Genomic DNA, 26,241 nt, shown 5'->3' with positions numbered 1-26,241 from the left:
ATCTAGTCACCCCCCAAAGGCCCTGCTCCTAATACCAAACACGTTGTGGGGGGTGGTTAGGATTTCAACATGTGAATTTGGGGAGGGGACACAAACAGCCCATAGCACAAGTGACCAGGGAAGCCTCCTGTGAGGTGTTTAAGCTGAGATCTTCAATGAAGTGGGACTTTTGTGGTTGCAGTTCTTAGAAATCCAACTCGGAGTCACAGGCGCACACACACACACCCTGAGAGAACTGGCTGACTTGCCTAGTGAGAAGGCCGAGGAGTGGCTGACTTCAGGCATGGCTGAACTGGGGGCAGGGGCATTTTTCAGGTTATCAGTTTGGGTTTGGCTTTCCCGGTGTTTTTCCCCCTCTGAGAACCAGGAAGGCAGCCATGTCTTCCTTGTTGCCTGACTTCAGAGAGGGTCAAGCCCAGGACCTCCATTAAAAAAAGAGGGGGGACGGGGGAAGGGAACTGGATGGCAGCACTTCATGGGGAGAAGAGCATTGCGTATGGGAGATGGTATTAGGGTCATCTTTGGAAACTATGATCCGCCCCCATATGTCAAAGTCAAATAAAAGCTCTGGCTATTGGCTAAGCATGCCCACACTCTCCCCGCCTTGTCCCTTGTCCCCACCTGTCTAAATCTGACCCATCTTTCGAGGCCCACCACCAATGCTGCCTCCTCCAGGAAGCCAGCATCCCTGCTGAAAGTTAGCTCGTCCTCCTCCCCACTGCCCACGCTATAGCTGTTTTTCTTGGGTCCCTACCCTCTTCCCCCTTGCATCCCAGGCATCTGGGTCTGCCCTGGCTCATGCCCCCCACCTCCCAGTGGCCCTTCCATGTCTGGGAATGGGCCTAACCCACAGTAGACTCAAACCCCATAAGTTTTCCAAGAACTCAACGTGTGGGGCCAGTGTCATGAGAACACGGTGTGCTGGGCATATGTCTGTTGACGAAACTTGTCTCTGGAAAGTTTAGCAGCCTTTGAACGCAGCCCAGCCCTGGCCCAGGCCCAGCTGGCAAGCTATGGAGCACAAGCTGGACAAGCTGGACACTGTCACTGACACTATCCAGGCCCACGTTCCTGCCCGTGGCTCCTTTAATAGGATGCTCTGTAACAAGGTTCCCCAAGGCCAGCGGACATCACCTCAGGACTGCACGGGCCAGGCTGGCACACACAGCTCTTGGCTGTACAAATTCCAGGGTCCTGGGGAGTCTCGGGTCAGTCTGAGATGTCTGTTCCTTCCGGGATGGCACTCGTGGGGAGACAGGCTGCTCCATCTTGTTTTTATCCAGCTTTATTGAGCTATAATTGACAAAATTGTAAGATATTTAAAGTGTACATCTTGAGTATTTGATACATGTATACACCGTGAAAGGATTCCTCCCATCTAGTTAATTCGCTCCGTCTTCTTGATCAAGTTCTGCGAATTACACCTAGGCGCCAAATCCAGCCCACTGCCTGCATTGGTAAATAAAACTTTCCTGGATAGTCATACTAAGTGAAGTAAGCCAGAAAGAGAAAAAAAAATACCATATGATATCACTTATATGTGTAATCTTAAAAAAAAAATAAAGACACAAATGAACTTATTTACAAAACAGAGACACTCACAGACATAGAAAACAAACTTATGGTTACCAGGGGGAAAGGGAGTGGGGAGGGATAAATTGGGAGTTCCAGATTTGTAGATACTAACTACCATATATAAAATAGGTAAACAAAAGGTCCTACTGTATAGCACAGGGAACTATATTCAGTATCTTATAACAGCCTATAATGAAAGAGAATATGAAAAGGAATATATATGTATATGTATAAATGAATCACTATGCTGTACAGCAGAAATTAACACATTGTAAATCGACTACACTTAAATAAAAAATAAAAATAAAATAAAGTTTTCTTGGAATCCAGCCACTCCCGTTCATTGCATTTTGTCTGTAGCTGCTTTCCCACCACAGTGGCAGACTTGAGTGGTGTGACAGAGATCATGAGGCCCTCAAAGCCAAAAATATTTACTCTCTGGCACTTTACAGAAAACATTTGCAAACCCCCGCTCTAGACCTCAGGGATGCCCTCCAGGGCACCAGGAGGAAAATGCCAGCGGGCGTGTCCCACCTTCCACTCCACTTACCGCACTGGCCTGGAGCTCAGACAGGGAGGGAAAGGCTCCAGAAAGCCCACAGGGGAGGGCCCCACACAATGGGTCAAAGGCACAGCAAGGAAGAGACTCACGGGCCACCAGGCCACCCGCCTCTGCTTCTCCCGCCTCCTGCCATTGAGGTGGGCAAGCCCCCTTCCCCTGCTTTAGTGAGAGTTGGGATTGGAATCATATGAAATGAAAACCCAGAAAAACAACAGCAAAAAAAGAGGTTTAGGGTCCATCAGGAGCTGAGGCATGCACCTGTGTGCACACCGAAGTCCGTGCTGCGGATGGAAGGAAAGCTCCACTCCAATCAGCCCAGCGGGAATGGCCCCGGGTTAAGAGCCCACTGCCCCTTCCCAATGCCAGACTGGGGCACAGTGGCCGACTGGCCCTGAAAGTGTGGTCCACTATACAAGGTCATGGTTCCCTGGGGTCCTTTCTCACCCCAAATCACAGGGGCCACCATCATCCCAGGATCCCTCTATGGGACCAGGAGACCCATCCTTCCTCACCGCGGTGACCCACCTGCCAGGTGAGGCTCTACAAAGGGACACTGTACACTCAGCCACCCGCAGGAGATGGATGGAGACCCTCCCCGGAGCCCAAGGATGCTCAGATGCTTTCCTTTTCAGGCAACCAACTTGTAGGCTTTTCCCTACGGAAGGAAGCTTGCCGAATTCTAGTCCGTGAGAGTTTCCAAAGAATGAGTTCCAAGAGTGAATCTGTCACGTGCCAGCTTTGTAACTGCCAGCAAAGTACTTAAACATCCTGAGCCTCATTTTTCTTTTCTGGAAGTGGGATGGTAATACCACCTGGGATGGTTAAATGACACAGATGAGGCCCTCACTGGAGGATGGGTGCACAGGATGAATGAGGGCTTAGAACAAAGGGAAGCGATGCCACGGATGTGACAGGACACATTCCAGTCCCTCACAGGGGAATATCCTGATTTCTCCCTTTCATCCTATTTCACCCAATTTGCCCTTATTTATCCTCACAGAAAATTTTCTCCTTTTATTGCATTCTCAAGGCAATAAAGAATAGAGGATATATTTGTAAATTAAATTTCTATTTGGTTCATTGAACTACATTTAAATATAAAATTTGGTGGGAATGTCCTACATCCTTGCTTCCTTTCTTTCTTACCCCAGACCAAAATTAGCCCCCATACGTGGAGCCAAATTTACTCATGAACATATGTATGTGCGCCTGGTTTGCATAAGAATGTAACTAAATACAATTTTTCAGATGTTAGCATTGAATGTCCAATGACCAGGATTCAAGTCTTTGCTCTAATGCAACCATCTCCTGTAACCTTCAGAGAGTCACTTGACCTCTATGGGCCTCAGTTTCCCCATCTACAATGTGAGGGCTATGGACTAGATTCTGTTATGTCTGTCTGTATGGTAGGATACACAATGTGAGAAAAGATCTGGGCGAAAGTATCTAAAGTCTCTTCTGATTTGGAGCCCATCGGCCATTGCCAAGTCAATGCTAGCAGGCTCCCGGAAATTACAAACCAATTTTTTTTGGACCAAAATTTATTTTATTTAATTTTTTTTCTTGTATATATATATTTTATTGAAGTATAGTCAGTTTACAATGTCATGTCAATTTCTGGTGTACAGCACAGTGCTTCAGTCACATAGGAACATACATATATTCATTTTCATAGTCTTCTTCACCATAAGTTACTACAAGATATAGAAGTTTTAGTTTGATTTCTTCTTCTGTCCTCCTCGCTTTTGCCCTGTCCCCTCGTCATGCAAACTTCCCCTATGGATTAGCCCTCAGTCATCCTTCCAAAGAAGAGACCACTGAAAAGAATCTGTGAAATCCTTGATTATCTGAACTCCTCATTCTGTGGGTGTTGGGCATCTTCAGGATACACGCCAAGGACCGGGACTCTCAGAAGTGATCAGCTGTCCGGCATGGAGCCAAATGTGTGTATATGTGTCCTATAAATACATGTATATGCCATTGGTTTGCATAAGGAGGTAGCAAAGTAAAAAGGAACGACTCTGAAGGCATCCTGAACGTCGTCTACGGCAACTTCCACAAGCTGCTAGACGAGGTGGGTTAGTGTCCAGTCCCCAGTCAGTAGGTCTAGTCCGAGGGCCTCAAGTCCTTGGTCTGGGGGTCCAAGAGCACGGTCATCTCTCAGGAGCAGATCAGGGGACGTAGGAGAGCTCGGCAGCCGTGGGGAGGGGCCCCAGCAGCCGGGCCAGCGCTCCTGCTGACGTTCCCATGGCAGAAGCCCCGCCCCCGGCCAGGGGAAGCCCCGCCCCCGTGGCCCCACCCCGTCCACTCACTGTCCTCCCTTTGCAGTTGGCTCCCAGCCAGGGGGGCGGAGCCTAACCCGAAGCCAAGCCCTCCTCTCGGCTTCTCGGGAGTCCTTCTCCCCTCCAGTCCGCCTTCCACGCTCCTCATCAGCGGTCTCTGAATGTTGTAAAGGATCTCCTCGCCCGCTGTTTAAACGTACTGGTTGGTAGCTTGAAGCGTACTCTTTGGCACTTGACATTCAGATTCAGCCTACCCTTCCCAGGGTTATTTTTATGATATAAATGCCTTCCCCACCATACACACACCCATAAACACACAAAGTCAGAAACACGCACTCATACAAGCACAAACCCACATTCTTATACACACACTAACACACCCTGACTACACAAACACAAAGTCACAAGCACACACACACATAACACAAACAAGTACATGCAAACACACACACTTACACACACACACACACACACACACTGTAGAGTCACCATTTGCTGAATAAATCTTCCTGGGGTTTGCACAACGGTGTCCTCGCTCTGGTTTTCCCATTACAAGTCTATTGCACCTTTTGTAGTTCTTAGATATTCTATTTTGGGGTTATTTTCCCCAAGTCTTTTACTCTCTGCTTTTCAGTTTTTGAGGTTTCCATTGAGATATCCTCTAGCTCGGAGATTCTTTTTTCAGCTATGCCCAATCGACAAATAAGCCCATCAAAGGCATCCTTCATTTCTGTCACAGTGTTTTTGATATCTACCATTTTTACTTTTTGGTTCTTTTTTAGAATTTCTATTTCTCGGCTTACGTTTCCCATCTATCCTTGCATGCTGTCTACTTGATCTATTAGAGCGCCAAGCATTTTCATCGTGGTTGTTTTAGATTCCCAGTCTGAGAATTCCAACATTCCTGCCACGTCTGAGTCTGGTTTTGATGCTTTCTCTGTCTCTTCAAATTGTGTTGTTTGCCCTTTAGAACGCCTTGTAATTTTTTCTTTGTAGCTAGACATGATGTGCAAGGCAAAAGGAACTGCTGTAAATGGGTGTTTACTAACGTAGTGATGAGGTATGGGGGGAGGGGACGCTTTCTACAGTCACGTGATTGGGTCTCAGTCTTTAAGTGAGTTTGTGCCTCTGGACTGTGGGACCTCATATGTGCTTCGGAGTCTTCCTCTTACTCTCTGCCCTCTCCCGCCGACCCCCACCAGCCCTGCATTCGGAGGAACAGGAAAGCTCGAGGAGACTGGAGGTGGGTGTTTTCATTCTCACAGGAAGTTAGGCTCTGACAAAAATCCAGCATGTTAGTCTCTGGTTAAATAGTTTCTCCTGAGGGAATAACCTTGTTAAGAACAGAACACTCTGGTGTATTTGAACGTGGTTTCTCGTCACTCTGCTGTAAGCATGAGGGAGTTCTCTCGGATAGGCATTGTGAGAAGCTGGTAGAGCTCCTGGAGGTAAAACTCACAAAAACATGGGGTCTCCCTACGACTGAATCTCCCCCCTGGAGTTGTTTTTTTTTTTTTTTTAACTCCAGGCTTGTCCACACTGAGCCTCCATCAATTCATCAAAACAGGTGAGTTTTCCTGCTCTGGCACTCGTTCCCATGGAGATTGCTGCTCATGGTTTTCTGCTCTGGTAAGACTTTCTGTTATTTTTTTTTTAATGGCGGTACTGGTGATCGAACCTAGGACCTCATGCATGCTAAGCATGTGCTCTACCACTGAGCTGTGTTCCTGGCCCTGCTCTGATAGGTTTTATTCTCTGTATATACCAGTTTGTCTCTCCAATTTTAGGGCCAGTGGTTTGCCCTGTGACCTCACTTTTCTGATGGATCTAAGAAGAACTTTTAATTTTCTAGTTTGTTCAGCTTTTTTAATTTATTATTAGGATGGCAACTTCTAAGCTTGTTATCTGCCAGATTGAAAACCAGAAGTCTCCCATGAGATTTTTAATCTTTAGCAGTGGGACTTTCACAAATATGAGTAGTATGAGGCAAGTATGGAACAGCAGTAACTTGGAGCAGGTAGATAAGGTGTAGTTCCACCAACGAGAAGACTTGGATGCTTATAGTCTTGTAGGACAGACTCAAAAGAACAAAGACTTGAACAAGAATGGTCATAGCAGTATTATTCATAATAGACCAAAACTGGAAACAATTCAAATGTCCATCAACTGGTGAATGGGCAAAAAATGTAGTATGTCCATGCAATGGAATAATATTCCACAATGAAATAGATAGCAGATACGTGATGAGACTTGGGAATGTATTAGCAAAATGTTCTAAAAGTGATTTATGGTAATGATTGCCCAACTTGGTAAGTTTACCAAAAAAAAAATTATTGAACACTTGAAATTGATGAATTATATGATATGTAAAATATACCTCAATATAGTATTTTGTTTTAATTCCAAAATTCAGTTTGTATTTTAAAATCCTGTTTGCATGACTCTGCCTCCCAGCCTCAGCAAGTCGGTAGATGGACCATTTCATCTGATTACTGCTGAAGGATTTACACAAAAGATGCAGAAATTTCAAATACGGAGCTAACACTTTGAATCCCACAAGACCAACCCAGAAAGCTTTTTTTTTTTTTTAATTAACAAGTCTCTGGCTTTGATCCACCTACAAGGTGTTCATATTTCTGTAGACTGGGTTCTAATTGATCAGGATTTTTATCCTATTTTCTTCTTCTTCCTCAAGAATCTCCTCCTGGGGAAAGAGACAGACAGACAGAAGCATTTGAGGCAACCTCAGATAGCAACCCTATCCATCCCTGCACTCCCCATCACCTAGGAGCTCCATATTTACAAGCTGAATAAAAAGGCAGGCAGGGCATTTATATTTCACTGGGGAAGCATACATGGCCCCCTGCCCAAGCACCTCCAAACAGAGCAGCTGGTTAAACACAGCACCAGTGAGTCAAATTTGTGTTTGCAGGGGAAACAAATAATTAAAACAGATCAAAGACTCAATGTGATAATTAGAAACATGCTCGTCAGTCACCGCTGAGGCTCTCCACTGTCAAAGATGGAGAAAAAGCCACAGGCACTGTTTTCAGACTGTCCTCAAGCCCCACCCCCATGCATTGGGTTTAGTTTTCTTTTTCTACCGATGGGCGATCGTTTCTGCTTGCCATATTTGCAAACCAAAGGATCTGTCCTCTTCTTTCTCAGCCTGGTGGCCTCTCAAACATCCTTTCAAGACAACCTCAAATGCCACATCCTCTGGGAAGCTGGTCCCGGTCCCACAGGAGAGGCTGCCAACACCACTGCCAGACCTTACGCCCCACAAGGGTAAAGCCTGTGTCACTCACCTCCGTGGACTTCTTCCTGGCATCCAGCTCACTCAGACACACACCAGTAACTCTACAGTGACGGTATCTCGTCCCCTCTTAGAAGGGCCCACAACACGCCCCACTGCCTCACGTGTCCAGCCTCCACTCGCCTCTCGATCCCCAGAGGAAACATTCAGACCGACTACTCGCTCCATCTCTAAAGTGTCTGCACCAGTTCTCACAGACTTGCTCCCCGTCTACAAGAGGAGACACCCTTCCTCCTCTTCAAAGCCACGCCTTCCATTCTATCCTTTTCCATTTCTTTGTTTTATCAAATATCCGAAGTCTCTCCTGATGCTTCGACCTCTCCCTGCTTTCCTTCTTACCTCGGTCTCTCAGCAGACACCAGTCAACGGAGCCCTAGACCTCTGTCTCACACACTCACAGGTACACACGCGCACACAAGGCACTCGGTGACAAGGGAAGGGAGGCAGGAAGGGAGGCTGAGGAGGGGGAACCAAAGAGGGACGATCCAGGAGTCACTTAACAGCATCATACCACCTACCTGTGGGCCAGACGCTGACGGCCGTGGTCCCCACTCTGACAGGTGCCCAGGCCTGATGGCTGCATCTCCAAAATGATTCTTGAATCCTTCTCTCCCGCCACGACTTCTCTGGCTCTCCAAGTCCCTGACAGGCAACAACAGAGAGCTGCCTCCTGAACTCACTGACTCCAGCCTCACCTTCAGGTGACATCTGATCACGTCACCTGCTCATACACCTTCGCTGGCTCCCCATCTCTTGGAGATCAATGTCCACCACTTCTAAAGTCAGCACCCGGAGCCTTCCTGCCACCCCCTACCCTCAGTCCAGCCCCACCAGTCAACTTGCCCCCTCTTACCTCCACCATGCCCGCATGCTCTGGGCCTCCACACGTGGTTTTTCCCTTTCTCATCTTTCAAGATCCAGCCTCCTTTCCTCGTGCACACAGCACAATCCCAAATTTAGCACTTCCCACCCTGCCTGGGTGCTTGTCTGTCTCCATCCAAACGGTAAGAATCCTTAAAGCAGGGACTCGAATTTGCTCATCTTCACTTTGCAGGGCCTCGTGCAAGGCCTGGCACATAGTAGGCATCTTAATAGATTTTAATATTACTCAGTTATGGTAAAGCCAGCAGACCAGGAGAGGATTGCCATTGGAAAAATAGTTGGTTACTCGCAGTTCCTAAGAGAAGAGGGAGGGCACCCGACACTCAGGGGCCACACAGAGTAGCACCAGAATCCGTCAGGAGGCAGAGGGAGTGAGGGGACGAGGTGGACAAGAACCTTTATTGTGGTTTCCATGGAAAGTCATGGTAGGGTAAGTGGGCTTAAAATTGGCTCGTTTGAATAATTCCAGAATACTCTGGGGTGTAGGGCTCTTCCTAGTCACCTGGCATCTGGCCCTCGGGTGATAAGGCCAATAGATATTGGTCCCAAGTGTGAAAATCCAGTAAGGGAGGTAGTTAGGGGGTAGACTCTGGATCAGTTGCTTTGGAATTAGAAAGGCAGCCCTGGGAGGAGGACTCCTCCCCAGGACGTGGGAGGCAGCAAAGGAGATGGGATGCCAAAGCAAGGTGATTCAGGCATAGCATCGGTTTGTCCAGAACAAGGTGTGTCTGACATTTGCATGCAGGGCAGACGTTAAAGCATGACATTTACAGGATGCCAGAAACATGGTTAATACAGTGGCTGCTTAAAGAAAGTAGAAATAATGACCAAGTGGATGGATGGAACAGTGGTTCGATGGGTGAATATATGGATGGGTGGGTGGATGGATAGATGGATGAGTGAGTGTGTGAATGGGTGGATGGGTAGGTCGGTGGGTGGATGGATGAATAGATGACTCACATGCTAATAGTTTTGGGTGTCTAGAGAGATCACTAAAACATTTAGATTTTCCATCCTTTAGTTTTTTTACATATTTCAAATATGGGAAAATTAGGATTTGTCTGTAAACAATTTTCAGAAAGACTTGAGAAATAACAACAGTTTGTTTTTTTTTCATAGCCTGGCCATGGTTACATATATTTTACAGATACCGTTTATTCACAATCTTTCTTTCTAATTTTGGTTAAACATAAAACTTACTATAGTCCTAAGTTAGGGCAGAGGGGTGGGGAGTGAGGGGAGTGTGGAATCTGTATTCACCATCCAGTAAATGCAGTGAAACTGCATTGTCCTGGTTTTGAAGAGCTCATTTGTGCTGAGACAGTCTGAGACCTGGGGTGGGATGTTCAAGGTCAGAAATAAAGAGGATTTTAGGAAAACTGAGCCTGAGAATGGTTCAGTGGCTTCAGAAATGACTACACCGAGGCTGAAACCCCATGTGCCTGAAGCCTGATGCCCGACCATCTCTCTGTCTCTCTGCAGCTGCAAATATAAATTTTTTGCCCCCCAACTAACAAAGTCCTGATGATTTCAAACCGAGTGCAAAGATGTTTCAAAAGGAAGCCGCGCTCTGAAAACAGAGCTCAAAATCCAACTCTCAGATGCATCCCAGAAATATCCCTGCCATGCAGCCCCTACTTTAATGGGTTTTACGCCATTTTAAGGGGATTTTAACTTTTTTACATCGGCATTACCAATCTCATTTAAAAAATACCCTGCCAGTTTACATAAGCCGAGTTAGTATAAACCCAACAAATACAAAAAGAAGAGAGATTGCATTTATAAGATGGAATATGGCAAACCATGGCTGCTACTGAGATCTCATTTTCGGATGGTTCCAGTCTTCCCTCGGAAAAGCGTTGGAGGACATCTAAGATGCTCGGAAGGCGAATGTGAAACTGAGATTTCCACTGTTCCCAGAAAGAAAGCCGCCGGGACTTGTGTAGCGTGCGAGGCCTTTAGCTGGGAGCTAATAAAAAGTGGGGCAATAAAACACATTATTGCCGTCAGGACAAGAGAGACGGTATTTGGTTAAGCAGGCCAGAAAGTTTATTGCCTGTTTCTCAGGCTCCAGTTCATTAAGCGTCGCTGTTGAAAACCACGGTGGATCCGAGTTCTCAGTGACGTGGACTCTCCTGGTGGTGAGAGATTCGGGGAACCGCAGACTAAACCTGTTTTGTCTTTTCCCCACAGGGCGACAGAGCACAGGGAGCAGACCCCGGGCAGTCAGCACACCCAGCGCCTCAATCCGGGGACACGCAACAACGTTACACAAACAATGAGGCATTGTCAGGGGCCTGAGGGGACTCCAGCCTCCAACAGTAAAATCACATCCCCTCCAATTTTGTTCGTTCATTGCTATTTTCTCTGTGCTGGGTTAACTGCAGCAGCTGGACCACAGGGGCAGTCACTGTCTCCCCTTAGGGACCATGTTTCTTCTTTCTGCCCTGCCACCATCCCTGCACCAGGGTAAATTTGCTAACTTGCAGGAAAACTTCCAATTAAACAAACAAAAAAATCCTACCCCCTACCCCCGTTCCTCAAAATTCCTTGAAGAATTTCAAATTCAAGCCGCAGCACCTATTAAAAACAGTCCCAGCTGACTGCGATGCACAGGCCAGGACTGAGAGCCCTGAATATTATCTCTACATATTATATAGAAGTTGCTACACTAAAATAATACTTTGCATAAGCTGGGTTAGTTTGAATGTGGACTAGATATTAGATGACATTATGAAATGATCGGTGATTTTCTCAGGTGTGATGGCAGCCCTGTGGTTTAGGAAAACAGAAATACACACTCATAGAGACAGAGAAATCATATAGAGCAAAACGGAAATCACTGAATCTACATGGAGGCTATGTGGGTGTTCATTTCACTATTATTCCAACTTGTTGCTCACTTCGAACATTTTCATAACAAAAAGTTGAAATAAGGAAACAAACACATATTGTTATTATTGCTGCTATAAAATATTTATTATAACTACTATTTATAACAAGGAGAAAAAATTTAAATTTTTATGACCCGAAGATTTCCCATGTCAAGATATGCTATCAGAATTCTAAGAGAAGATTAACCCAGAAAGTGACCCCAAAAAGTGTGCTCTGGGGTGACGGTGGGGATGTGAGGCTCCTTCTCTGTGGGGTCGTGTGTCCTTTGCACAGACTTCGGGGAAAGCAGGTCAGGAATGTTCGTCAAAAGCATTTCCCCAGCAATTTCACTGCTAAGATTTAAGCCTGAGCAAGTAAGCAAACAAAGAGGGCTAAGATGTACACATAAGGATGTTCAGTGTAGCACAGTTTATAAAAGAAAAAACAGCTGGCCACCAACCAACCATCTGTCGCTCGGGGTCTGACATGGCCACACGGGGGACAAAGACTAAGGCTCAGCCAGTCACAGTTTAGGACAGAGGTCTGCAATTTAGGATAGCGATCTCTGTGTGGTAACCTGCGGGCTGATGTCCATAGCTGAGAAAGGCAGGTTAGGTGGAGACAGGCAGACAGATACAGACAGGGAGACGGTATACGTTTACCTTTTTTTTTTTTTTTTTATCTTCGGTCTTTGTTTCCAGAAAAATTTTTAATGGTCATTTATTTCTTTTGTAATTAGTGGGGAAACCCATTTGGGAACTAAAGGGACCCATGTCTGGTGACCCAGAGTAAATCAGTGGGGCACAGCACTTGTCACACGACCCTGCCTGTCCCCAAGGAGGGGAAGGATCGTTCTTGCCAGTTTCCTGGTCACAGGCCCTGGGGGAACACAGGAACCAGGACCCCCTTCCAGGGACCAGAGAGCGAACCCAGCCACCCAGCCCTCAGGCTTCTCGGGAAGAAGAAAGAGCCTGCGGCGTCATCCTCCCCTCCTCCCTCCTGGCTGCCAGGCTGCATTTCATAGTTTGACTGAAAGTGTGCCATCCAGTCTGTCTCTCCACAAACAAACGGAATATTCTGAGCTTCCAGCATTTGGAGGCACACAGCTTGCATCTTTTTACGAAGAAAAATAAACACTGTGTCTGGTAACAACCGAGTCCTGACGGAGAAAACACGCCTGCATCCAAATCGACTCGAGCAGCCCGGGGGCCGCAGACTCCAGGCAGGTGAGGACCAGCTGGGCGGCGGGGATGGGGGCCCGGCTGGGGGCGGGGAGCGTTCGGGAGGACACCCTTCGCTGGTCACGTCCCCACAGTTCCTGAAGAACAAAAGGCACAAGTTGTTTATTCCAATGGCGGCAGTCAGTGGCGGCGCCCGACTCCCTCTGAGCTCCCGGGTCACGACTCCCATCATTCGGTTTGGCCCCCTTCCCGCCCCCGTCCCCCATCCTCCAGCTGCTCTGGGGACCAGCAGGAATGGACAACCACTCACACAGAATTTTCCAACTCATTCCTTAGGACAGTTCAGCAGTGGTTCTCAAAGTGCGGTCCCCGGACCGGCAGCATCCCCACGTGGGCGGGGAGGGGGCGGGGGGGGGGAGGGGGGAAGGGGCAAAGGGCAAACAGCCGGCCACAGGAATCTGCACCCGCTTACAAATTGTCCAGAAGGCTCACCCTGTGGGTTCTGCTGATGCCCCTTCGACCAGGACTGTGTTCCATGGACACTGCTCACTGCAAGGAAGGCTGGGCAATGTAGCTTTTTCACTGGGCCCATTTAGTTGGGATGCGCGCGCGCGCGCGCACGCACGCATCCCCAATAAACCAGGGCTCAGCCAGGGAGGAAGCTGGGAAAGAAGGCTGCGGGGAGGTGAGGTGGGCGTGCCTGCTGCGGTCATTTTCTGTCCCTTCCTCATCCTTCCTCTCTCGGGCTCTTATAGCAAAAGGACTAAGGAGATCAGGTCCACCATCTACCCTGGAGACTGGAGGGCGCTGGGGTCGTCAGCTTTCCTGCAGGGTCCATCCACGTCCCTGATCGCCTTCCGCATAAAGGTAGGAGAAGGTAACACCCCCCCCCCCCCGGACTCTCTTCTCATCTTTGGCTGATACTCTTTTGCAGGCATCTCACTGCTGACGCTAGAGAGCTGTCCCTCACCGTTCCTCGCAAGAGCGGCTTCCGTAGGAGCTACCTGCGGGCGCATCCCCGTCTGTCCTGAGCGGGAGCTCTGTGTGCGGTGCCCGCAGGGAAGGCATCTTCCTCCGGCCCGCACAGCCATGCCTGAGCCCAGGCCTCCCTCTGCTGACCTCTCCGGTCTTCTCGTTCCCTCTTTCCACGTTCTGCACTGACCAGACTGAGCACCTGTAGCTTCTCCCAGACCTTGCGCCTGTCCCCCTCCAGACTTTTGTACGTTCTCTTCCTGCTGCTCAGAGTTCTCTTCCCTGGCTTCAGAGTCTGAAGTTCATCCGGCAGGTCACAGCTTAGTCATAAATTCCTCCAGAAAGGCTGGCCTAACCACACAAGCCCGGGTGAGATGCCGGTCCCCTGAGCTCCCTTTGTCCACCCCAGCCTGCTTAGCCTTCGTTCATTGGTGCTCTTGCCCACAACCCCTCCATCAATGACTCGAGACTAAAGCTGGACCAGCAGACAAAGCAAGCGGGTCTGGATACAAACAGCAGCAATAGACAGGAGCCACGTTCTTGTAATAAGAGGGACATCCTTCTTGTAAGGATAAACCGATCTAACTGTCACCTGGCACCAGGATCACCAGATGGGATATTTTTGAGACTCTTTCTTTCACAAAGAGAAGTCATTGGGCTATAGTTGCTAAATGAACAGTGAGAGGAAGAGGGGAGGAAACTGAGTCCATCTCCAAATTTTGCATGACAGCCAAGAAATTACCATCCACCCCCACCAAAGCTGACCAACACCCTTCCCCTGACAGCAATGGGCCACAGGATTCCCACACCAGGCTCTGAAAGCAGGGTCTCTCCTATGGGTGCCTGTTTCCCTGCCTTCTGCCTGGGGGTTTCCTATAAAAGCATCACATGTCCCTGAAAATGATAATCAACTATCTCCAGGCTCCTGTTATAAACAGAGACACCCAGGCCATGATGGGGAAGCCATTGTCTTGCACCTAAATGCCAAAGCTGGCCAGGGCTGTCCTGGGGGGAGTGCGAACCTTCCTCAGTCCCCAGTCAGCACAGGACCTCACTCATCTGCAGATAAAGCCTCCATTTACTGAAGAGATGGATTCCTGCTCCCAAGGGAACAGAGCAAATCACAGTCATGCCATTCCTCCTCCTTCACCACACCTCCTGTGACTTTATTTCTTTGGGGTGCTCTTCCTCACTCAAAGGCCATAGGCCAGAGAAGCTGGGGAGACCTTGGTAACAGGTGTTCCTAAGTAAACAATGGGGGTAAGTCAAACATGGTAAAGGAAAAAAACAATGTCAAAGGACAAGAGAGACAGGAACAAATACTCATTTAACCTAGTATGTGCCGTGCACCATAACACTCATTATCTTAGGGCCCACAGCAGTCTTCTGCGATAGGTATTACCATGTAACAAATGAGATAATCGAAAATCAGAGAGGTTCAGTAATTTGTCCAAGGTCACACAGCAGAGGCAGGTAATCCCAATAGGATCACCTTTTTTTTTTTTTTTTTTTCTCTCTCCTCACTTTCATGGGGCTGGGCTTCTGCTCCTCTGCAGTGTGAAGTCCATCCGCTATCAGAAGACCCCTCCTCCCCGGCCACCAGCTCACTCACTCCCATCTAGGCCGCTGGCTTGTGGGAACCTTCATGTCTGTTTGACAAACTGCAGGAGAGAACTCTGCTCCAGGCCCTGGTCAAGCTGCAAAGCTTTTTGGAATGAAGAGTTTAAAACTCACCTTTTTGAATGATCTCAACTCTGAGAGAAACAGATACAAACCAGAATTCTTTGGCTGTGGTCTGTTGGACTATCTGGACACTTTCCCCAGCATGTGACATCATTTTCCTTCCAGATTTCAGTGTTAAAAATAGCCTGGCAAACCCTTTGTACTATTGTCTCCTTCAAACACAATGTGGATTGTGTGTGTTGTTTACCACTTGAAGAAATGCTTTGTGACACAAGATATGCGGACAGGCTGTTCCAGTGGCCAAGGGGACCCAGAGACTCGGACTTACACTGAACACTCATGCACCTGCACGCACGCACATAGGCTGCACTAACCTAGTTCAGCCTTCAAACAACCGGCTGCTAAGTCTCCTTCAAACAACCCTGTGAGGTGATCAAATTGACCAAAACTCGGCAGGAAGCCCCATTTTCTCTCTCCCATTTGTGTAGCTCAGGCAAGAGCCTGATCAGAAAGAATTTAAAAATTTTTTTAAATTTTTATTGAAGTTGATTTACAGTGTGTTGGTTTCAGGTGTATAGCAAAGCAATTCAGTTATACATACATATATTCTTTTTCAGATTTGTTTCCATTATATGTTATTATAAGATATTGAATATAGTTCCCTGTGCTATATAGTAGGTCTCTGTTGTTTATCTATTTCATATGTAGTAGTGTGTATCTGTTGATCCCAAACTCCTAATTTATCCCTCCACCCTCCTCTTTTCCCTTTGTTAACCGTAAGTTTGTCTTCTATGTCTGTGAATCTCTTTCTGTTTTGTAAGTAAGTTCATTTGTATTAGTTTTTAGATTCCACATATAAGTGATAGCATATGACATTTGTCTTTCTCTTTCTGGCTTACTTCACTTAGTATGATAATCTCTAGGTCCATCCATGTTGCTGCAAACAGTATTATTTCATTCTTTTGTACGGCTGAGTAATATTCCATTGTATAAATACACTACATCTTCTTTATCCATTCATCTGTTGATGTCTGATCAGGAAGAATTTTATGCCGTCTTAAAATTTCTAACTGCTTTTCTGCTGGACGGGTGCGGCACATTTTGCTCAAGAAAGAGTCTTGAGTCTTTGTTCAAGAAAGAGTCCTGGATCATTAAAGGTGAGGCAGGAGACCTTCTTGGCCCCAGACCTTAACAAAGGCCTCTCCCTCTCTAACCACTTTCGACACAGAACAGGCTGCTGGACAGACGTGAAGACACTTGCTGTGGAGCCAGAACACCTCCTGGGAGCCCAGGGATGGGGAGCTGACCTGAGTCTTTGAAGCTCACAATACTAGAGCCTCTTGGTCGGACTAGAACATTCTAGCCATGGTAGCTGGCAGGACAGGAACACGAGCTTGTCAGAAACAGGCGTTCAACTGACAAGCCCGGCTCAAGCCAAGCTGGCGGGGCAGTCCTCCTGAACCAGTTGCCCTGAGCAAACCCGGCAGAATCTTCAGCCAAGTGCGTAAGTGGCTTCCCTCAGAGACCCCCAGAGGCTGCCAGGATCTGAGCACAGGGCTGGGGTGGGAAAGTCCTGACATTTGGAAACAGAATTGATCCCTTTAAACAGAACAAACCCCAGGTGGCAGGGAAACCCCAAGAAAGGGGGTCCTGGACATTCTGTAAGGTGGGCCAGCGGGTGATGGTGGCTCATTGTCAATATTACAGGAAGACATCACTCCTGGGTCTGTGCCCCAAGCTGCTACATCGGGGTTACACCTCATGCCTCACACTCGACCTGTATAAACACAGAGAGACTGGGGTGTCCCCTGCTGGGCTTTTCCCCCCTCCAAAGACTTAGCGCTTTGCCTGCTCCTGGGGAAGTGGGTGCAGACTGTGAAAACGAGTCCCATTGAGGGTCACCAGGTTGTGCACAGGACGCCCAGTCAACCTGGAGCTTCAGATAAACAATGAATAAGTTCTTAGTGCAAGAATTCCCCAAGTATCACGCTGCTGTTTATCTGACATTCAAGGTTAACTGGGCATCCTCTCTCTTTGTTTGCGAATCCGGCAGCCCTAGCCTCACTGCTGAATCTGCCGGGAGGGGGGTCCTCTTTGCCGTGTTCTTCCCATGCAAGTAACACAGCCCTCCGCCTTCTTTCTGTGAATCAGAGGCAGCGGTTGGGCTGAGCAAGGATGATGGTTCCCACTGTTATGGGTGTGATTGAGGAGGTGGTGGTTGAACCCCAAGTCAGCCCTGGTCTTCAGGGCCTCACTCCTCCAGTGTGTGGGGGTAAGGAGCTTGGAGAGGCAAACAAGCAAGTGTTTCTTTAGTTCGTGGGGTCCCAGCGTGCCCTCTTCCTGTTGGTTGCCTCTGCTTCTCGGGCTAAGAGTTCGGGGGAAGGTTTAGTCCAGCTGTAAACCTCCCGGTTGGTTGGCGCTGGCTCACAGGGGAGAGCGGTTCGTGCCCTCTGGGGCAGCTGTTTCAGAGGCCTGGGTCTGGGTCCTCCACAGGGCCCTGTGGGGTCCTCCTCATGGCCCAGTTCCTGCAGTCTCCTAGTGCCCTCAGCTGGGTCCACCAGCATCCGGCGCGCAGCCTTCCACAACTGCTCCCGTAGCTCCCCATCGCTGGGTGCACCGACACCTGAACATCCCTGCTCACCTTTCCTGTTCGGTCCATTGGCTCAGCAGACATTGTTCATTGGTAATCCCGCATGCATTGAAGGCACAGGTATGACCACAGTTAGTAAAAACAGCCGGAAAATGCCACCTTTCTGATATTAAAAAGTTAAAATGGCCAAGATCACTCCAACAAAATGCAACATTGTCGTAGATTCAGAAAGCAAGGAAAGTAAGACTCTGTGGCTGAGAGCACTACGGACGTGTGCAGTTCTCTCTGAAGAACGTCTGTATGCTGTAAATAGCCCCGCACAAACACGGACACCAAAGCCCGCTGAGCTTTTAAGCCCAACCGGGTCCAAGCGCCCGGCAGTCATAAAAGACAGCACTGGGCTGTTTCATGATTTCATCTGCTATGTTTCCATCTCTTTCCCCCAGACTTAAACCAAACTATTGTTCCACACTGAGGATCAATCACATGGAGAGCCTTAAAATTTAACCATTCTGCACCATTTGACTTTTCTAAATGAGGAAAGTGTCTTGCCCTCATCCTTGTGCTCCACTAACTCAAAGGGGGATTAAAATAAACTTTCCACATGTTCACAAACAACCCAAAGCAGCACCTTGAAGCTGATGCCAAACACGAAAACGTCTCGCTCCAGCAATAGGAGCGGTGGTCAGTGTTCTTCATCAAAGGGGTCCAGGGGCGGCTTCGTTAGACACACTGAGAGCTCAGCCCATGGGAGCTGGACGGCTGTGGGTTGTGTCTGCTTCCCCTCCTCTTCTTTTCCTTGTTTCCTTCCCCTGGATTAGGTTTCTGATGCTACACGTTAAGCAGATTAAAATTACTCCAAATGTAGTCGATTAAAACAACATAATGTGTTATCTCAGTTTCTCCCAGTCAGAGGTCAGGACCCAGCTAGGCTTGGAGGGCACGGGCCCACGTCCAGGATCATTCAAGTTGTTGGCAGAATTCCTTCGCGTGGAGGACTGAAGCCCCCACTCCTTTACTTGGGGCCAGGGTCCCCCCCAGCTCCCAGAGGCCACCGGCATCCCCCAGCTCACAGCCTCCCGGCTCCACCTCCAAAGCCAGTGACAGCTGCTTCCGATCTCTCTGACCCATCTTTCTGCCTCATTTCTGAGTCTTCTGCTTTCCTCTCTTGCTTTTAAGGGTTTGTGTGATTACTTCGGCACATCCCGACAATCCAGCATAATGTCCCTATTCTGAGGTCATTTGGTTGATTACTTTAATTACACCTGCAAATCCTTTCACTAGTACCTAGATTAGTGCTTGACTGAATAACCGGGGAATGGAAATCCTTGGAGGGGAGTGGGGGGAGACATCACTAGAATCCTGCCAACCACACTCTTCTTCCTCTCCCATTTACTAACTTGTTTTTTTAGTTTAATTTTCTTCTTTGCATAGACAGAGATCCAAGCAATTTTAATACAAAGTTCACTTCCTTTCCACTCTTCTGACGTGAGGGGTATTGGAGTGGCAGCACCTCTGCCCTGGCAGGGAAAGCACTGGGCCGGCCACCAGATGCGTGGCCTGTGGCCTCGGCCGGGCGTGCACGGCAGGATAGCCGGCACCCGTCACTTCCACCTGCCAAGGCTTGGCTTCCTTGGCTGCAAAACGGGGGTGAGGAATACCACTCATAGGGCTTCAAGCACAGTGTAACAAGGTAGGGTATTTGCAAATGACTTGTAGCCCTAAACTGCTTTGCACAAGTGTACATGCATGGAAGAACACCCAAACTGGCCATTCCGTTCAAACACCACTCCTTTTGCAAAGTCTTCTCCAAGAGCAGAGCCCCTGGGACTGGGCATGGGCCGTCCTGAATAAAATCGGACCCTCTTGCGGGGGGAGAGCAGAGAACGCTGCTGCCCCAGCAGTTAAGGGCTGTGCACACACAGCGGGTATCGCACGATGATCAGGGACACGCAAAGTTGTTTCAGAGAGAATAAGCAAAATCTTACCCAAAATTCCCAACACGTAAAATTACACACAAGTAGCACTTTTCAGCCTCAGCCAGAGGGAGGGGTGAGAACTCTGGGTCCCCATCTGCTTAGCCTCTTCCTCTCCACTCCCTATCGGCAGGTTTGAGCACACACGCACACACCACACTACACACACACCACATACCTGTAGTCACACACCACACCACATACACACCCACAGCATAAACAATCACACACCGCACATACAATCCACACATCATAGACACTCCCCACATACACATACACACCACTCCCCCACCACACACACCACATACACAACACACACCATGTACACTCACCCTCACCACATACACACACACTACATACAAACATACCACATGCACATACACCTCAGCACACACAACACATACACCATACAACCACACACTACACCCACCACATATAGGCACAACTCACCACACACATCACACATACATGCAGATCACACCACACACACCACATACACATACACATCACACAATCATATACCCCAGCACACACACCACTTACACATATACAGCACACAACATACACACACACACACACACACACAAACACACACACACCACACATCACTCATGCAATACCTCTTAACAGGAGATAAACTAGAAATTTTTAGACCAGGAGAAGCATTATGTAAAAATGGTACCATTTGTTCAAATAACTTGGTCGATAAGGGAATCTTTTGTAAAGACAGGGATTTTTTTCTCAGGGAACATGGCCAAAGTCACTGTGACAGGTGCAATGTGCAAGCCTCACAGGGACCCGATGGGGTGCCCCCAGGAAACAGCCGGTCCTGGTGGCGGACACTGTGTTTCTGTCTCTCCGACTCAAGGAGGAGAGAGCCCCACCCAGAGCTGGAGTTCTGGTCTTTCCGCAGCCACCCCGTACTCACAGAACCAGAACTTCCTCCTCCTCCGCCCGGATTCGGCCAATAGCCACGACTGAAGTGGAGACACCTGAAGGTACAAGAGACGCTGGGAGGCGGGATGTCCTCACTCCGGGTGCGGGACGGCAGGGGGAGCGGGCAGTTCAAGGTGCAGGGGGGACTGCGGGCCCAGGAAGGACGGACAGCAGGGCAGACGGCCCTCTGGCGACCCCAGGAAGTGAGGGAGACAAAGCAAGGGCTCAGCGCCCCATTTTCTCTCCTTCCTTCTGATCCGCATCTACCAGGCACACTTTTCTGAGCGCCTCAGTACAGACACTGAAGCCGCAGCCCACCCAGGGGGTGCTGTTCCCGGACCCCACGCCCCAGTGGCAGGCAAGCAGGGCCTGGCCCCGCTGGAGAGGACGGGGGTCCGGCCCCACTGTCTCCCGGTGGGACAGGAAGGCGGCGCCTGCCGGCCTCACAGGTTTCCCAGACCCCGGCCCCAAAAGGGAGACGGTACGGACAACGGGAGCCCCCAGGTCCTGCCTTTCCTCCTCCTTCCCTCTCCCTCTCCGCCCCCACCACCCCCTTTCTTTCTTTCCCTCCTCATCAGTCCCATTTAGTCAATCCACAGATGCTAACCCAACATTTCCTTCCCCAGTCCCCCTGAGACGGCTTCAGAGTTCCAGTTCTGGGAGGTGGTGAGGCCAGTTCAGTGAGAGATGGATAGTGACAGCGATGTTAGTAACACTAACAGGGCACAGCACCACTTAGGACGCTTGACGCAGTTCGGCGATCAGTCCTCAGCCTCACGCGGCGAGGAGGCTCCAGGTCCCAGTCTTGGCCCGCGCGGGCACCGTCCCCGGCAACGCGGCGTGACAGACCGCGCCAGACCGCGGTGGCCTTCAACCGCGAGGACTCAGTCTTGCCGCCAGCGGTCTGCAGGCCGGCTTTGGTTCGGCGGGTGTAGCCTGGCTCAGCCGGGTGGGGGTCTGCGTCCTGCAGCCCGTGAGCTGGGCTGGGCTCCATGCGCTTTATTTTGCCAATAACTCAATCATAAACGAATACAAAGGTGGAGTGTTTAGGTCATCTCACTCTTGTTTTGTATTACAAAATGCCTATATTCTTCTAACTAAAATTCAGTCTAGAAAAACAAGTATTTGTGGGTGTTGGCTCTGTCAGTTACAGTCATAATGAAACTGCAGAATAAGTTATCTTCCCAGTAAAAACATAAATTCTTTCAAGAAAGTGGAACAGAAAGGCACTTTAGGTAAGTCAGTCTGAGACAAAATGCAATTTAAGTAGGTGTGCTAGACAAACAAACCTCTTTTCCCTCATCATCACAGACAGAAAAGCCGCCGGAAGAGAAAGCAGAAAAGACAGAGGAAGGCTCGTACTAAACCACGACCTATTTTGTTGAACATAAAATAAAAAAGACCCAGGGTCTCTTTCCTTTAAAAAATATATATATAAAATGGTTAGAAACAAAAGTTAGATGTAACCCCTTCCTCCTCCTAACACCCATAAAAAACTGATTTGGAAACTATGAGGATCGTTCCACGGGCAGAAAGAGAAAATGTTCCCGGCATGATGGTTTTCAGAAAGCCCCCGGGAGAGTGTCACACATGCTAGATACTGTCAGGTGCAGCTCTGCCCGCCCTCCTTAAGGACCCTGTGGTCCGTGGTGATAAAACAGGTGTGCATTTCCCCAGTGTCATCAGACTACTGACACAGGGCTGCCGGGGCTGGTCAGTGAGAGGACGCACGGGGTGAGCCCCCGCTGTTACACCCCAGCATGTCCAGGCAAGTCATATGGCCTCTCTAAGCCCCAGCTCCCCATGTAGTAAATGAAATGCTGATGTATCTGTTCATTAATAGTAGTTTCCGTGATGCTCAGATGAGGCAACTTTGAGAAAAGCACTTCTTAAACTTTAAAGAACTGTTGAAATGCATATCTATAAATCTCGTGTGGATGAAAGGCAGGGATCTGCAGTTCCAACCAGTGGCTGGTTGGAAATAGCTTTGAAACTGGTGACTGGATAATACTAAAACTGTATCCCATGATAGGTGCTCACTGGTCTAACGGACGTAACTCAGAGAAGGGGTCTCTGTTCCCTGTCAGCCTGCTCCCCGCGTCCACCTTGTCAAAAGGACGCACCATCGAAGAGGCACTTGCTTTCTGTATTAATAATGTCTGTGTCCTCCGCTATGACTACAGAGATCTCAAAATGCTGAAAAGTCAGCTCTTGGGATAATGTCATCTCTGAACAAACCAGTAACAGGTCTCATCACTGGAGGAAATAACCCCCTGAGTTTTGAGCAGGCAGTGACAAAAATATGGCTCACTTCTGGCCCAGTAAACCCTGTTGGTAGACACGAAATAAAAATGAGTTTGTCCGATGTGTGTCACTGGGCATCTCCTGGTTTTGCCTTCCCAGGGTGTCTCTAACTTCTAGGACGGGTGCTTCGGGTGGAGTCACCCGCTCAGCGATGGACACTCATGATTGCTGGGTTTTCAGACAGGTTCCAGACGTACATTCCTGTGTAACAGACAGATCCTTTCCAGTAACAGGAAATTCAATGGAAATAGCCTAAACTCGGAAGGCTACGTATAGGCCCATGTAACTGATGTAACCGAGGCTTCACATACGGCTTGAGGTGGGGCTCAAGTGAGGGAAGGACCCGGTTTCCCCCAAGGCTGGCCGTCGCGGGAGCCCTCTCCCCTCAGGGCTGCATGGCGGCTGCCAGTGGTACATCCCTTTACCAGGTAAGGGTCTTTGTTCCAGCACTGCCTTCGAAAGTCCTGACCTTCATTCTGTTTGTACTGGCTGAGATGGTGCGCCTGCCCCAAACCAGTCCTCGTGGTCAGCAGATGGAACGAGCTGGCTGGCTTGGCTCAGGTCACGGGCTCCACTCCTGAGGTTGGCGACCTCAGAACACAGACCTCGAACACTGGGTGGGGCAAAGGGGACACTGGAAGTGTGTCTCCTCCATCCTGTGAGTGATCTGGGTCACACAGTGGTTTAGTTTTTGTTGTTTTTTTCATCTTGGGTAACTCTTCAGGAGGGGGACATAAAGGTTGGCAAAGTTACTTATGCATTGGACATTCTACTATCTTAAATATAAATTATAATCCTTTAAAATTAAAATGTTTAGATTCTGAAATTTATCTTTTTATATAAAAGTACCCAATTCATTCACTCTGTTTCAAGCGCCCACATTCTGAAAGAAAAAGAAAACATGACATGTCAAACATTTCTAAGAATTGATAGCAGATAAACAGGAGAAAAAACAATCACACTGACAACATGAAGAATAGGAAGGTGTAAGTAATTTTTTTAAAAGTCATGACATTGTAAATAGTGTACATAACCCGACTTTACTACTTTACTGAACATGAAAATAAATTTTCAGTCTTAAAATCCCCTAATTACACCTTCAGCTAGAGAAAAACGCTTACAGAGCAGTCAATCTGTTTTCAAAGGCGCTGACTTATTAAACTCTAGACTTTTCTATTTTGTCCATAATGAGCATCTTTACCTTTTATTATTTCTTCATATTTGCCATTTATCACAGATCTTCATGTGGCTTAAAAGTGCATTAAAATATTTGGGAGATCAGCATCATAATTACTTGACCAGATTTTTCCTACTGCTCACCTCATCTTTTCCTGGCAGTCTGGCAGCGTCTTTGAGATGGACAGCATAAGACATTTGGTATTATAAAGATAAATCTTTCTAAATATTTGGAGCCAAATCTCTTCAGCCCCTTGAAGCTGTCTGGGTTTACAAATACAAGGGCACTACAAACCTGCTTCCACTTCACAGGGGTGAGTATGTGGGGCGCAAATGCACATACCCGGAGATGCCATCGGTGCTCGCCAGTGTCAGCCGCGTCGCAGGCTCCCAGATACCACGCTGACCAGCCTGCATGATGCCTCAGATGCCACCATCTGAGGGCCACTCATTTCCATTTAGGCACTGCATGTTTACCTACCTCAAACGGAAAAAAAAAAAAGTTTAGTGACTCAGTGCCCCCAACAACCAGCCAAGCTCTGAGGACGTAATCAGACTTGGCAGAGGGCGCCAGCAGGTCCAAGAGCCTGGGTTTAAGGAAGGCTTATGAGGTGGGACACTGAGAGTAAGAGGCCACGGGCCTCGGTCACCGCGCAGGGTCTAGGGAGAGGAGGGCACCACCACGGCAGGCTCCCCTTTGGCCAGCGTCAGCCCAGGACAGGACGGCAGAGGTGCTTTGTAAGTATCACTAACAGTGGAAAATAACTGAAATGGGACATTTCAGGGACTGAACCTTCAAAACACTGATTTTCATAAAGAAAATGAGACTTTCTCCTGAGTTTCCTTTTTTCTATGCAGCAATTTAAATACACTTTAACCAGAGAAATATTTACTTATTAAAAATTACATTCTGCTCTGTAAAGTAGAACAGCCTTTCAATTAAAATATTGCTTCAACAGGTTTTTCCTAATGGAGAGAACTGGTGTTTACATACAGCTACTCAACCTTCACCAAAATAAGAGAAAAATTCACTTTTTTTTCAATTAATATTTTGTAATGATTAAAATACATATATAGGAAAACAAAAAGATCTATAAAGATACATTTATAGTTTCATAACTGTAATTTATTTCTGGATCATGCACAAAAACAATTTCATTAGTACAATTATTATATTATCCATTTCAGTGCTTATAATAATACGATCATCTTAATTTGTATGCTTGAAATTTAGAAGTATCACATTCATTGCGGCCAACGTGCTATCTGCAGCGGAACTCCAGCTTACTTCTCTACGGTAATTAAGATTCAGACAAATGTCCAGCTTTCCAAACACCATACAAAAACTGGCAAAAGTGGCAGAGACTGATTAAGAGAGGAAATTAATGCAGAACAAAATCCAATATTCAAACAACACTACGCAATAAAGGAAAAGCCGATGTGAACCAGAGGTTTTTGCCTGGTAAATTTTACAACTCAGGTGAGACTGACCCTCAGGCTTGTACCATTCCTCACTTCGGGGGGCAGAGCAGCATCTCCTTCTATGGTAAGAATATGAGGCTAGTGGTCAGGAGGCCTGTGACCTTACTTGATTTCTGCCTATTTTCTTGATTCTGCACATTAGCTTGATCTAACTGATCCCTGGTGCAAATTTCCCATTCATAGGTCCTACGATTCCTTGGAAACTGTGATGCCGAAAGAGCCCCAGATCATAGCAGTGGCTCTCATAATGTGCTTCCTCACCACTGAGAATTTTTCAGAAATGCAAATTTGGGGGACCCACCCCAGGTCTACAGAATCATTAATCTGTGTTTTGAGACGCAAGTCCCCCAGGTGGTTCTCATGCACACTATATATATAGTTTGAGAACCACTGGATTAGATCAAAACTACAGTTGAGAAAGTTACAGTTCCAAACGCAAGGTAAATTAAA

At 48.0% G+C, this 26,241-nt stretch overlaps 2 protein-coding genes across 3 annotated transcripts; one reads left to right on the top strand and one right to left on the bottom strand.

Annotated features, from left to right (window-relative positions):
* The first annotated feature begins 1,013 nt into the window (after nt 1–1,013).
* LOC116663350 lies at nt 1,014–12,350 on the top strand. The gene is made up of 7 exons (XM_032479091.1): nt 1,014–1,208; nt 2,594–2,669; nt 4,135–4,215; nt 5,539–5,662; nt 5,948–5,986; nt 10,811–11,086; nt 12,231–12,350. Exons 1-7 carry the CDS (start codon nt 1,014–1,016, stop codon nt 12,271–12,273), a joined length of 834 nt encoding a protein of 277 aa, XP_032334982.1. The 3' UTR covers nt 12,274–12,350.
* On the bottom strand, nt 11,071–14,275 carry LOC116663042. 2 transcript variants are annotated; one of them, XM_032477490.1, is made up of 2 exons: nt 13,643–14,275; nt 11,071–12,809 (listed from the first exon to the last, which is right to left on the bottom strand). In XM_032477490.1, the coding sequence occupies exons 1-2, from the start codon at nt 13,738–13,740 to the stop codon at nt 12,362–12,364; spliced, it is 546 nt and encodes a 181-aa protein (XP_032333381.1). In that variant the 5' UTR covers nt 13,741–14,275; the 3' UTR covers nt 11,071–12,361. The 2 variants fall into 2 exon arrangements, with proteins under 2 accessions (XP_032333381.1, XP_032333380.1); XM_032477489.1 differs by having other exon boundaries at nt 13,165–13,687.
* Nucleotides 14,276–26,241: the final 11,966 nt, after the last annotated feature.

The sequence above is a fragment of the Camelus ferus genome, chromosome 4 (assembly GCF_009834535.1).
Source record: "Camelus ferus isolate YT-003-E chromosome 4, BCGSAC_Cfer_1.0, whole genome shotgun sequence".
Taxonomy (NCBI): domain Eukaryota; kingdom Metazoa; phylum Chordata; class Mammalia; order Artiodactyla; family Camelidae; genus Camelus; species Camelus ferus.
The sequence above is the reverse complement of the archived record's forward strand: the minus strand, read 5'-3'. Positions and strand labels throughout refer to the sequence as shown.